The sequence below is a fragment of the Gymnoscopelus microlampas genome (genome assembly GCF_963454915.1).
Source record: "Gymnoscopelus microlampas genome assembly, chromosome: 9".
In the NCBI taxonomy this organism is placed as follows: Eukaryota; Metazoa; Chordata; class Actinopteri; order Myctophiformes; family Myctophidae; genus Gymnoscopelus; species Gymnoscopelus microlampas.
The window spans coordinates 36,353,306-36,368,124 of NC_139946.1; the positions used below are offsets into that span (position 1 = coordinate 36,353,306).

Consider the following 14,819-nt stretch of genomic DNA (forward strand, 5'->3'; position numbering starts at 1 on the left):
AAACGTGAAAATGTGTGACTACTTCCTTGGCCTACTGGCTATGTGCATAAAGATGTGTCACTGATAAGTCCAGCAACTTGCAAGATTAGATCCGGACAGATAGACAGACTCACAGACGGATCTATTTGTAGACAGCTTGCGTCCTACAAAGCCACATCGTAAAAAAATAAATTCATGATCAAAACAAAATCTAATATTTAAAGGATAATAATTCAAGCCTTTATTTGATAGAAACAGGAAACACGGCAAGATAGGGGAGTGACATGCAGCAAATGGTCTGGCCAGCTGGGAATCGAACCAGGGGTCGCTGTCAGGCCTTTGAGCCCATGGCTTTAGTTGCCACCATTAAAGCTCTGGGCCTGATGGCACGAGCAGACATAACCTCTGTCGACACTGCCTCCCGCAGCTTGGAACGAGAAGTGAAACAGCGCTTCCCCAGTCCCCACCTTGTTCAAGGGCATTGGCAGGCTTGAGGGGGATTATCACATAGCTCTCAAACCAGATGCAACACCCTCTGTCCACACCCAGACGCACTTCTCTCCCTCTCATGTTTGGAGTGATTTACCGGGTGGAGAAGAGGGGTGTAGCGGGCTGGGCTAGGCCCTCCGACGAACACAATTGGCCGTGTTCGCTGGTGGGAAGACAGGCGGGGAGGGTGACATCTGTTGCTGCACTTTGACTCCCACCGGTAGGTCAGAGTGCATTATTAAGTAGGGTGTGGAACTCCAAAGATAGCCTGATCCTCTGCATGCGTTACTTTCTGCCAGTGGAAATCCTCACTGTCAGGTGAAATGGAGAATTGGTCAATTGGCATAACGACTAAAGTGGGAAAAAAGTATAACATTACAAGGCACTCTAAACTTATTGGGCTGTCTCAGACGACCCACGCCGTAGCCCAGGGCCTACTGGGCACCAGATTGGTCATTCTTACAGGGGTACATACTGTACAAAATTATTGTGTGCCACCAAGGCATCACCAAATGCAAGGTAGAGGTGGCAGTTGAAAAATGCCAAATGTAAACCCAAAACATGCTGTAATCTCTTAAGCCTCTCCTCCCTGGAGACTCTTGACGGTACCTGACAAAAGGTCAGGGCTTATCTCAGTTGTCGAGACAACTCCAGTTACCTTGTCATGTTCGACTATTTCTTGTAGTTTATAGAGGTTGCTAAACTTCAGTCCACCACATCAGAGGCAGTTGTAGAACAAGAAAGTCCTCTAGGTGGCATACGGTGGTTGTCTCCATACAAATACCTGAGCCTGTTACATAAGCATGCAGCGGGATTTCTTTTTTTTCCTGCTGTCGGAAATCATGGCTGCCAGTTCCCACCTGATGTCGAGTTGGATGTCCGACTGTTCCAGACCAAACTGAATAAATGCTAGCTTGCATAACGTCTTCAGGCTAGGACTTAGGTCTAAGATGTACAGGTCATCTACATGAACGATGGATCTTAATCCTCCAAAGAGTATGATACGATCTCCCACCCTGCAACAGCACATCCTAGACGTCCATGAACATGGGCCTTTCCCCTTGGGCTCAACCTTCTTCCAGGAGAAGGTCTCCGGATTTAATTTCCACAGGTCATTGTAGATATTGCCTTCTCTCTTGAAAGTGTTTTCGCCGCCAAATATGTACAGCTCTCCATTGTAGACAAAGACTGAATGACCCTCGCGTCCTTCTGGACGAAGCTGTGCAGAAGTTGTGCTCAGCCAGTACTTGGTCTCTGTGTCAAACACTTTGATGTTGTTGTCGTAGTCAGTCTGGTCCGCCTGCCCCCCGAATACAAACATCTTTGTCCCAATGATAGTGGCAGAGTGACGGAATAAAACTGGTTCTGGAGTGTCGCCTCTGGTTTCAATTAAAGACCAGACCATTGTGGCAGTGTCCAACTTGAAGATATCATTAGTGCATGCAGTCAGCTTGTTGAATCCTCCAAATATATACACGACCTTCCCCAAGACACAGGCTGAGTGGTCGCGCCTCGCCTCAGGAACAGCACCAGAAACCTCAGGCTTGGACCATTTGTGGGTGTTAACATCAAATGCATAAAGCACGTTGCAGTACCCCCTGTACTTTAACCCTCCCCAGATGTAGACAATATCTACATTTTCTATCAGCACAGCTGTGTGGCCCTTGCGCACAGAGGGAACCTCAAGGGAAGGTTCACCTCCTTCACTTGCCACTGGGGGCAACTTCATCCAGCGCAAAGACACGGTGTTGAAGACGTGGACCTCAAGTTCGTTACTGTAGGTCTTCCCATCGGATAACCCTCCAAAGCAGTACACCTTGTGCTGGACTGCCACGCCAGCATGACGGATTATGTTAGGTCCTTTCAGATGAACCGTCCATTTAAACATTTCAAACAACAACTGTAAATAAGAACAAATTATTCCAGGCTTGCCCTGTAAAGAATGAGTCCTATTGTGCATATTACCACTTATATCGGTACAGCGGCACAAATGTCACGCACAGCTTAGTCAATCCGCAAAGCCGATGATGGGTTGGGTTGGCCAATCAGGTACACTGACACCTGTTGACTCCCTATGTCAAACTGATTGCCATAGCAATCCAATCCCAGGCATGCTCTGGAAGTCAAGTTTAGGCCCAACATTTACAAAAAATCACACCCTGTGTGAAGGTAGCGGCGCCTTTGATACCTTGTAAACCTGTGATGTGACAATAAAACTGATTCTGATTCTGATTCTGATTCTGGACAAAGTCAGGTATAGAGCAGGATCGCTAGCGCCGCTAAAAAGGAATAAAATGAATTTACCATTTCATTCATGTTTTTATTATTGTCATGAAGAAATTGGGTAGAATATTTCCTATACATTTTTTATTTATTTGTTCAAGTACCTGATATTATTTTTATTTTATTTTAACATCTATTGTTGCATAAATGTCAACTTAGTTTTGTAAACTTTGCTTTTCAGCTTTTCTTTTCTTGTGGTTTTTATGGGTTAGAGTCAATAAAGTATTCTTTTTGTATGCATTCTTTAAGCCCTTTGTGATCCAATGCTTTTACCAAATTTATGTTAATATGATATTTGTCATCCTTTCCCTTTCAATTTCCACAGTTATGCATTCCATTAAATTATCAAATACAGTTATATAATGAAGACACTGGCCAAATACAGGATCACACCACCTTCCCTCTTGTTTGTTCTACTGATCAAATGTAACTCTAACTCATTATGTAGATCAATACCTTTGATTGATTTGATTGATTTAATGTCTCAGATATGACTATCAATTTAAATTGACTTTGACTTTAAATGTATTCAAATATTTGTTATGAATGTATTGATAATAAAAAGTATCACTGATAGAATTAAACACATGACCCAAAATATTCAAAATGATTAATGTTATGCTCCATAGTCAGATCTTGAAAAGATTTCACTTCTGAGTGGCTCAGTCATTTGTTTGCGATGTAAATAAGGCAGAAGAAAACACCGGAGAATAGCTTGAAATAAAGAGATCAGAGATGGAGTCAAATGGAGTGTGAGAATTTGAGACACACTGGAATAGCATTTGATTCAGGCATTAATTCATATTTCTGCCCTTTAGCTATTGTGTCCATCAGCAGAAAACCTGTGCTTTATTCATCCATTCTGGTTTCCAACAAATTCTTTCTGATGTGAGGAGTGGGTGGGCTTGCAGAACAGACCATGACCCTATGTCTGGGTCTCGCAGTGCTGTTGCTGCAGTCCTCGACTACACTGACAAGCCTTAATTATACAATAGGCGTTAGAAAATGGGCCACATGGGAGTATCTGATGTTTCCCATGTAACAGGAATAGGAGCTATTAATGAGTCTAGATGTAAAACTATAAATAGTCCAGGGCTTTAGGGATACAGTATTTTTACACACAAAAAAAAAAGCACAAAACCTGGCCCAGATGTAGCCCAGGGCATGCTCTAATGATTTAGCGAGGGAGCCTGAGCCAGCAACTCTCGGGGTCGCCACCTGAAAAAGGTTTTGGCTTGAACTTTTGTATTAATTATATCATGTGAAGTTTTTTTTTCTTCCATTAGAAATCACTTTACGATCGGGTGTGTCTGAACCCCTAATTTGCTATTTCCAAGATGGTGGCTATAGGCTATCCAAAGATGAGTTTTACATTAACTTTTGACACTTTTGGCAAGCTTTGTCTCCATGTTATGCTTTTTAAGCGTTGTTACGTTCTTATGTACGAAAACAAGAATGTAACAACAACATATTTATTTAGTCTTCAAAAGGTCTGTGTGTTGGGAAGAGGGACTCATGACCTAGGTATTTTCTAAAGTCCTGCTACGGCCCTGCAAACACTTAACTAATTGTCAGCAGTTTTGGAGGGCCGGAGGGGCCCTTGTGTATACGGTATGTGTGGGAAGGGGATGGGGGGGTGGGGTAGAGGGGTGGATGGGGAGGGTTAGGGGACTGGGCAACCCTGGCTGTTTCTACAAGAGTAATCCTCAAACAGATTACACAGCAGTTTGGAAGATGGTTTTACCATGCTAACTCTATCAGTTAGGATGGTAAAATAGATTATGTCAATCCCAAAGGACACAGGGGAATTAATTTCACATGACCTGTTTTGTTTAAATCTATCACTGCTGAGTTGTATGTCACAGGGATGCGCGGGGATGTATATGCAGTGAGACTGGTCCCCCCCCCCCTCCCCCAGGCAAAACACATCTCTACGAAGCTGCCTAGTTACTGCTAGTTAGTCTGAGAAATGTGGATCATGGACTTCATCATAGATGAGCACAGACGCACAAATACGCGCACGCACAGAGACACACTGGCACATTCTGCCACATTCAGGAGCCAGATGCAGAAAGCCCACAGGTCTAAAGCTGCAGGCCAAATGTGTTTAGCAACTCGTATGCCTTTCCGCGTGACATGGCCGCTAATGCAGGATAATGAACGCTGTATTGCACACATTTCAGGAGCTGACACACAACTACGGGGCAAACAGTTCCCTTATTCAAAGTGCAGAGCTGGGCAGAACGGAGATAGTTAAATATTGATGTTGCAGGCCAACCAGGAATATGTAGCCTACATAAGAATCATAAGAATCAAGTGGGCAGGAGTGTAACGAGCCAGAAATATACTTAGTCATACGATGGTGTCCTGTGCTGAAAATCGCTGATCTACAATCTCACAACGTGCCGCATCACCGTTGTACGACCGAGAATTAAGCATAAAGTAAAATAACTATGAATGGAAGAAAGGGAGTGCATGCACAACATAAATAAAACACCACCCTTCTATTCTCACATCCGCTCAACTCTTTTATGGTCAAAGCTTTACTGAAAGCATGTACATCTGAAAAGTGGACCTCATATGTTACAGGGAAATTGGAGAACCAGGGAAATTGGCGCCTCCTCTGCCTCAAGCTCTGCTAAGTCGGCGCGCCTCCGTCATGGACAATAACTATTATCTTTATGAACTTGGGACATTGTGATCTGGTCAGCTACAGGAGCACTCTCATTTATGGTATTCTTAACATAATAGTAATGGGTTTGGCTTTGTCCCAATGTCATTTTCTGTAAGCATTCTGTGGGGGATAGCTTTTAATTATTTATAATAAAGGGACGTACAATAAGGAGATAACATTAAATTATTCTTTACTTAGTTACTGCAGCCTGATGCTATATGAATAAAGCAGTTACAGCCTTGCCGAAACCAAAGGTTCAGCCTTTAACAACCAGAAACAGTGGGATAAAGCACTTGCTTCTGAGTGCCAGCCGAGACAAATGGAAAATGCATGGAAGCTTGTTTACACTCAACTAAGCAGACAAGGTGCTCTAGTCTCAGGATCCAATCAAGGTTCCTGTAGACTTGTATCTTTACAGAGAGCCGAGCAAAGCAGCTGAATATATTGCAAAATCTCAGGGGAAGACATTTTTAAAAGTTAAAGGAGGAATCCTTATCTTATCGTAACAGTGAGAGCAGAAAGTGTACAGTGAGGAAGTTTGAAAGTGTCAGGTGAGGTAAAGCTCTTGGATAGGATGCCACTGAATTTCTGTTTGTACATGTGTACAACACATGTACAAATTATAAGGGCCATTCACTGAAACTTTTGCCACATTCAATTTAGCAGAATCCATGACGATATTAATTTTATTTGACAACGAGTGACCCTAAAATACACTCTGTGTATGTCTTTCTTGTCCTGTTCAATGACTTTTTGGCCCGCATCAGGAAAGGTCTTTGCTGTCTTCCAACGCCAGAAACAAGTGTGAAGAGACCTTCAGCGCACACAGCAACTTTTCACCGCAAAAACTTACTGAAAATCACAACAAAGGAACAAGATGGCAGTGATGTCATATGGTTTTCTGGGGATATAAGATGTTACAGTATAGTATAAAAGTCACAGGATGAGAAAGTTCAGCAAATCTTTGCACAAGTTCACAAAGTTGCAAATGGAACAGCTGCAGGCTATCAAAGATGAAAGCCTTGGATCTCTGGCTGTCCAGCATGCTGAAAGTTGTTTGTGTTCATAAATATTGAGTGGACTGTCAAACACCAAAAGAATAACTTGCAATTCTAAAAATAAACTGTCATTGCCCTTTAAGGCACAAATGAGCTTTGCTGCGTTCCCGCATGTTCTGTAGATGTATTCACCATTGGAGCAAGGGCAAGAAGGGAGATAGTTCATGTAAATAGGTCCACAGCCCACTCAAGTCAATCTGTCTCCAGGCTATTACTGCTGCATCCTATGCCTAATTTTTATATTCATCTCTCCTCCTTTCCTCCACCCATCTATCTTCCTTTACTCCTCCACCCCTCACCCCTCCTACCACTGTGTGACACCCCTACAGCATTTCCATCTACCCCCTACTGTTTTTCACGCTCTCCATACTTTCCATTCCATGCAATTCACTTCTCTATTGCATTATCACTCAATCTTTCTATTCATTCAATTTACAATTTAGGCATTTACCAGACGCTCTCCAGAGCAACAAGTGCGAGATCGGAGTAAGCAGAGTTAGCATGAACTCTAGTCAACAAACAACAGTGCTAAATAGTCACACAAGAAGAGTGCAGAGAGAACAATGTACTGCCTCAAAGAAACTAGGATCCCAGTTAAACAATGAACCTAGCATCTGTCCAAACAATATGCAGTCTAAATACATTTTTTTCTTCTAAATAACAAATAAACATGAGAACAAGTAACCAGCATCTCTCAAGAAAAGGTGTAAAGAAGGGATAGAGGAACCTAACGCGAGATTTGAATCTTCAGGCTATGGGGAGTGAGTCTACTGTTTTAACTGCAGCAATGTGCTCTTCAACCTATATGGCAGAGGGAGGGAAGGAGAAAAACAGTGTATCATCAGCTTAACTCTGATAGGGGAGTTTGAGAGCAGAGATGACAGATTCAAGAACCAAGGGGGTGCAAGCAAACCTTTCCAAGAAACCTGGTAGGTCCGACCAGTCAGGTAGGTGGAGAAACACTTGAGGGCCGTTCCAGTGACGCCAAGGTCAGAAAGGGTGGTTCACTGTGTCAAATGCTGCTGAATCAGGATAGTGGCTCTCCCTCCCGCAGCCGGGGTGAGTGCTTATGGATAGTTTGAATGCTGACTGGTTGGGATCCAACAGGTTATTCTGTGAGAGAAAAAGAGAGAAAACTCTATTCAGCCTGGTTAAATTAATCCTGTCCACACTTTAACAAATCTCACAGTGCTATTCATCCATTACTCCATACAGACGCAGAAGCATACATACATAATGTACATACATACATACATACATAGTTTAACCCATATACAGAATACAATTCCATCTACTCACCACACATCTTGCATCCTTCCCACTCCGCCATATCATCCATCCATAGACTCACATCCTTTCATCCCCCGCCATGTCACCTGCATATGTCACACCACATGGCTTTATTACCATTTCAAAGAGGGGCAGTGAGCACACTGCACGATTTTTTAAATCAGGGCTCCTCATGAACATTCAGTGGGTTCAGCCATGAACGACTGCAGGCCTACAGTATGCCGCTCACCTGTATCCTCTGCAAATGCATTGAGTGGGTGGCGACTGCACAGCTTACCACCGTTATGGGTGATAGTTTGGATCCGCTCCAGTTTGCCTACAAGACAAAATGGGGAATTGAAGATACCGGCCTAAATCATCCGAATCCATATTTTTATTTTTATTGATTGATTGATTGATTGATTGATGTGTATTATTGACAGACATGCATAAACATTTGCATATATTTGTACATATCTGTCAAACAGATCGAACACAAAAAAGTTTGAGGGCTTGATTCCATTGTGGTCCTTTGAGTGCAAATGTGTGTGTAAACTGAGTGCCCTGTGTTGGGGGTTTATTGTACCTTATGTGTTGCAACAATTGGTACACCACTGTAAGTTATGTTAACTAAGGTCATAGAAAACACATGCATTATACAAGAGGAGCCTGCTGGAAGGCTAGTACTGAAGCAGGAAGTAAATAATAACGTTTAAAAAAAAAAAAGGGACAAAATAATTTTACATTTTCTATGAAGCCTGCCTAGTATAATACTTTAGGCATGGTTATGGATAATGAATGGTGTGCTGGTCATTATTTCTCAACAATGACTGGCTCACCATTAATTTTCTCGCTTATGAAGACCAGCAGAAGCGGTTTTCACAACCATATCGTGACATGGTTCATAGAGAAACATATGCTGGGTGTTTCTCAGCCAATCACAGCAATGGGGCAGAGGGGTCGGGTCACTCATTACTGAATTAGTTAGCTCACACCCAGAAAAAAAAAATCACACACAGTGTGAAGTGCTGTGATTGGCTAGCGAGACACATGATGAAATTAACTTCAAACTTCGCAGACGCGCTGTGATTGGCTAGCGAGACGCATGATGAAATGAATAATAATGTAAAAAATGTAAGCGCGTCACTTCGCAGGACGCGCTGTGATTGGCTACCGAGATGCATGATGAAATGAATAACTCATAAATATCACCGCTCACTTCACACTGGGTGTGATTTTTCATTTCAGCTCGTCTTTAATAAAACAATGAAGAAGTTGACACAAAATGTAATAACAAACCAATTTCATTTATTTTAAAAGTATTTAATTGCTTACGGTAAAGAAAATAGTCCATTAGATTATGCCAGGTGTGTCCAGCACAACATGTTGGCTCACAAAATTCCTGTAAAAAGTGCTGATCAAATATGAATCAATATTCTGTTGCTGCACTGTATATTTCTCCCCTCAAATGTTTTTAGAAGCATTCTTAGTGTACTATTTAGCTGTAAAATACTATTGTGTGTTGTTTACTTTGATTACATGGCTGCCATGTTGAATACAGCTAAAACCAAACTTAAGTGGCGCACACTCTCCGCCCATAGCAATGTTGTGTTCTTCATAACAGTGGTCTGCTATCGAGAAATAACAGACAATCAGAGTCAAGCATTCAACCAAGCCGTGTGATAAAATGGGGTTAAACACTCCTTGGCAACTGATGTCTGAACAGAGCAAACCAGGTGTGTGAGTGCACAGTCATCATTACCCAACCGCCACCAAACACACAAAGGCCACTTTCATTACACCAAATGTCATCCACACACCTGTAGATTCTTTTCCGGCTGTAGTTGGACGGAGCAGCTGGATATTAATGGACTTGGATACAAAACATAGAAAAAGAAATATCACTGGTAATCATAAATGACGTGTATTGACACAATCACGTGAGGATCTAAAAAGAAATGTAATGGACCTAGCTGTGTCCAGTAGCTGCTACTTTTTTTACTTGTAGGATGGTTTCTGGTGACTATCACCAGCAGTGGCAATCATTTAAATGCTACTTAAATCATTGGCATTTTGTCATTCAAACAAGTCTAACATGTAATGTGTTATATTTTCAAGAAATCACAAATTGGTGTGCCTTTCAATTTTGTTCGTTTGCTCAAGTTTCGTTTCATAAATGGTTTGGGAACCAGTGATTGACATGGCGACCGTGACTAATTATTCTACTGCTTAGATAGTCTTGGACAACAAAGTGTACAACAAAGTAATCCAAATTGCACACTCAGGTAAATGTAAATAGGTCCACAGTCCAAGTCATTCGGTCTCCAGAGTTCAGGCCCTTTAGTTCTATCCTCTGCCAAATTTTCATAATCATACCTCCGCTCGTCCACCTCCCTTTATCCTTCTACCCCCCCCCCCCCCCTCTCTCTCTCTCCAAGCGGCAATGGATAGAATGCCAAAACAACAAGTACTGTAAATGCTACAAAGTAACTAGGAGAGCAGGTACACATCAACAGCATCTGTCTAAAATGACTTACTAAATAACACACTTGGTATAGCGAAGAGTAACAAGGTACATCTGAAAAAGATACAATAACACCAATCTAAATGGACAATAAGTACTAATATTAAGAAACATATTTTGATAGGAATAAGGTGGAGCCTGAAGAGGTGAGTTTTCGGACTGCAGCAGAAGATGGGGAGTGACTATACAGTCCTGACTGAAGGAGGGAGGTCATCTTAGATGCCAGAAGAGTCTAGGCCACTTGGAGTGTTGGCCAGGTTGCTTGGAAGGGAGGGACAGATGGCCTGTGTTGGCTGATCGTAGGATTGGAGGTGGGTGTAGGGGCTAGATCAAACAGATGTCAGTGGCAAGGGAAAAGACCCAATAACCTGAGAGCAAGACTGTATTTACCTTACTGCTCAGAAGGGAGCACCGATCCATAGGCATACTCACAGCAAAGGGAATACATTAATAAGGAGACTTGACATTAGGCAATGAAAAATATATGCACAGGTGCAAACACGTACATCAAAGTCACACACACACACACACACACACACACACACACACACACACACACACACACACACACACACACACACACACACACACACACACACACACACACACACACACACACACACACACACACACACACACACACACACACACACACACACACACTTCAAAGGAGCTCTATTGGCATGAGAAAACATGTTTACATTGCCAAAGCAAGTCAAAATATAATAAAAACAATTGAAAATGGGGGATATATATACAGTTGTCACTCATGAACAAGAGAATGCAGATTCCAACACATACAAGTGTGCACACACAAGGATAATATGTGCATATGGAGATTGTCTGACCCTTTATTCGCAGTCAATAACAGGGTTGATGTTTGACAGTTTGACACAATGCGTGTGTGTGTGCGTGTGTGCGTGTGTGTGTGTGTGTGTGTGTGTGTGTGTGTGTGTGTGTGTGTGTGTGTGTGTGTGTGTGTGTGTGTGTGTGTGTGTGTGTGTGTGTGTGTGTGGGGGGGGGGGGGGGGGGTGACATATGCAGTCGTGGCACGAGGTTAGCATAATGTCCTTGTCCTCCATCAAATCTCTGCAGCCTCTCGTGGCCTGTTGTGTATGTTTGTGGTGCTATGCATGTCAATGTTTATGCCTGTGTGAGAATGTGTGCAAAGCACTAGTAAAACATGTACGTAAAACAGACCAGTGTGATCCACAAGTGTGACCAATATTTCCTCTTCATTTCATGCTTTGTCCAGGATGGCGTGTCCGGACTCCTGAGGCTTTGCCACAACCACAGCACTCAGAATGGATGCTTTATTTTTTTTTATCAGAGACTAGAAAAGGCCTGTGGATACTAAGAAAAACCGTGCCTATAATACATAAAGACATGCCTGCCCCCCCCACACACACACACACACACACACAAACAAACCACAAGGCTCACATGGGTCGATGAGTAAACAAGATTGTGATCTGTGCGCGCCACATCGGAGTGACAGCAAACAGAGGACACGTCGGTGGCTGCAATTCTCGTCACAACCCTACTGACGTTTAGTTGAGCCACGGACAGACTCTGATGACCTTCCCTCCCCATCTCCACAGGCACAGACCATCCCCTAACGGCACAGAAAGATGCAAAACTAGATAAAGTGCTCCTCGGAGCACAGGTCTCCGCCAGGTCAGATACGTTATTGTGGCCTCCTGGTGGCGCTATAATAGGCCAATGTGAAAAGGGTGCCATTTATTCTTAGGTCGTTCACGGCAATCGGACACTGCATTCATGATTTGAAGCATTTTGTTCCAAAAATGTGTTTTGCTAAATTAGACCTGCTGGTGGCGCTATAACAGGCCAATGTGAAAAGGGCGGCATTTCTTCCTCGGCCTAGTGGGAATGTGCGTGTGAAATTTCATGGAAATCGCACGCTGCGTTCATGGTTTGAGGCAGTTTGTTCAAAACGGACCAATCCTGCAAACTTTGGATGGCAACCTTAACCAATAAGGATGGAATATGGGAAATCGGACAGATCAGGGTTGATCACATGACCATAGAGATACTGTGTACCGATTTGCATGACGTTTGGTTAAAAACTGTAGGAATAATGTGAAAAAATGGGTTTTGCACAAATCGGCCTCCTGGTGGCGCTATAACAGGCCCATGTGAAAAATTTGAGGCAGAGGTTCTGAATTGTGGTTCTGAGTGTGTGTGCACAGTTTCGCAGCGACCGGGCCAACGGTGCCGGAGATTTGGTGGTAACACACGGACACACGGACGGACACACGGACGGAGGGTAAAACATACTCTCTCGCCTTGCCTTACGGCCTGGCGGAGACAACAATGGACACTCGGGTGGCGCAGGGGTATAGTACATGTCCACCACCACAGAGTTGAATCCACCATGGTGCACACACGGCTTAACGGAGCGTTTACACCAGGGATTCTCAACCTTTTTCGGGCCAGCGCACCCTACCCAATATCCAGGTCCCTATTTGTCAACAACCTATTGAAAATAGTGTTGTTTTTTTCCGCACTGCTAGGACATTGTCAAACTGGCGTTGATAATGGATAGTATGGATGAGCAACCTTGTGGCTGCTGAATAAAGAACAGAACAAAACAAAGAATCAGCTAATTCCCATCAGGGATCGCCCCAGCGGATCATCTGTTTCCATCAGCTTCTGTTCTCATATGCCTCGGTCACTCCAGCCACTCCAGGGAGTCGCCTGGTGCCTATTAAAACCTTAATGTATATGTTTCCAGTTCAAATCTGTTGCCGAGCCAATTAAACGAAGCTATGGGTGGAGAGGGCAATCTTTGTGCGACTCCTACAGTCTGGGTTACCTGTTAGCGGGTAGTGGCAGAACACAGACATGTGTAGGGAGGATTAATCAAACTTCAAAGCTTCAAAAGCTGCATGGAAACCGAGTCATTTTCATACTTTTCAGCAGTTATGTGGAATGGGGTTACCTGCAAGCCTTAAGTCAATTAGCTCCATTGTTAACATTAGGTCCTCCATTAAGAGCTGGCTGAATAGCAGGTGGACCTAACCATAAATTAGCAGAGTTGTAACAGGTTCCTTTTACAGTACCCATGTTGTTCTGTATGTCTCTGCTCCCACCCCAAACACATGGACCAAAATAAGCTCTCGAGCTTTTTTGTGTTTCAACCTTCTACAGTAGATATGTACAAATACATGGTCATGTATATGCATTCTTTTCAATAAAAACTTCAATTGGCATAGCAACAACAAAAAGATGCAAATCAACACCAGCTGCACATGTTCGCCGTCCTTCCCTCCAATTCTGTCTTCTCCTCTACTTTAATTTTTGTCTTAATCCAAATACAATTCCATCTTTACCCCACCCCTCTCTCTCACACACACACACACACACACACACACACACACACACACACACACACACACACACACACACACACACACACACACACACACACACACACACACACACACACACACACACACACACACACACACACACACACACACACACACACACACACACACACACACGCTGTACAATACATGCTCCTGCCAAATTCCCCTTCACCCATACCGACGACTTGTTCCTTTGCTTCCTTCCCTGGGGAGTTCTGATTCATCCTCCCCTTCCTTTCCTACCCCATCCCCATGTCTGTTCATCTGTGAAGTGTGACAGTGATTTCCTGTCAGTGTGCATGTATGTGTGGCAGAAGATGCAAGAGACGGTGCCGTGCCAACTACCAAGCTCCCTCTGAGATGTCGCCCTGCCATAATACCCGCGATTTCACACGCCGAGGCTCATTTGTGCACTTGCTGGATGAATGGTGCATTTCATCTAAATATACCTGTAAGCAGCGAGATTACACAGCTCGGAGGTAGATAGTAGATATGGCACCACGGCACACCTGCAACTGACAAGGTCTGCACCCTGCTGTTACTGTCTGAAGAAAATAATATAATACAAATCTTGTTCAACTATGAATGTTTGTCACTTCTATTTCTGTTGCTAGACGCACAGTCGCACGCACACACACACACACACACACACACACACACACACACACACACACACAATTATTATTATTACAAGTAAGACGCGCGAACGCAGCTCGAAATGTGCATTTTAATCAGAGCATTGTCTACATTCCTGCGTTCTTCATGGCCACACTGTAGTTAGTGTGTGTGTGTGTGTGTGTGTGTGTGTGTGTGTGTGTGTGTGTGTGTGTGTGTGTGTGTGTGTGTGTGTGTGTGTGTGTGTGTGTGTGTGTGTGAAACCCTGCTCGGCACTCTGGCGCACTCTGGAGGCTGCACACAGGCAGTGCACGCACACAGACAGACACACACACACACACACACAAGCCGAGCAGGATTTCATAGTAAGCTCCACTTGGGCGGAGGCGCGCCTTCGCGCCTCCTTCCGCGTTCGCAATAATAAGTCAGTTTCTCATACAGTAGCTTTAAAAAAAATCAAAAAAATCAGTAGCTTCATTTTAACACATTTGAAGGTGTCATTTGTTTCCAGTTCAACTTTGCTGCTGAGTCAATCA

At 43.5% G+C, this 14,819-nt stretch overlaps 1 protein-coding gene across 1 annotated transcript; it reads right to left on the minus strand.

Moving 5' to 3' along the window:
- Window positions 1-310: 310 nt before the first annotated feature.
- LOC311051521 (kelch domain-containing protein 3-like) lies at window positions 311-13,143 on the minus strand (the record flags this gene model as incomplete). The annotated part of the gene is made up of 5 exons (XM_084066099.1): window positions 311-446; window positions 566-631; window positions 1,329-2,295; window positions 8,003-8,089; window positions 13,113-13,143. The coding sequence occupies 5 exons, from the start codon at window positions 13,141-13,143 to the stop codon at window positions 311-313; spliced, it is 1,287 nt and encodes a 428-aa protein (XP_083922225.1).
- Between the last annotated feature and the right edge of the window lie 1,676 nt (window positions 13,144-14,819).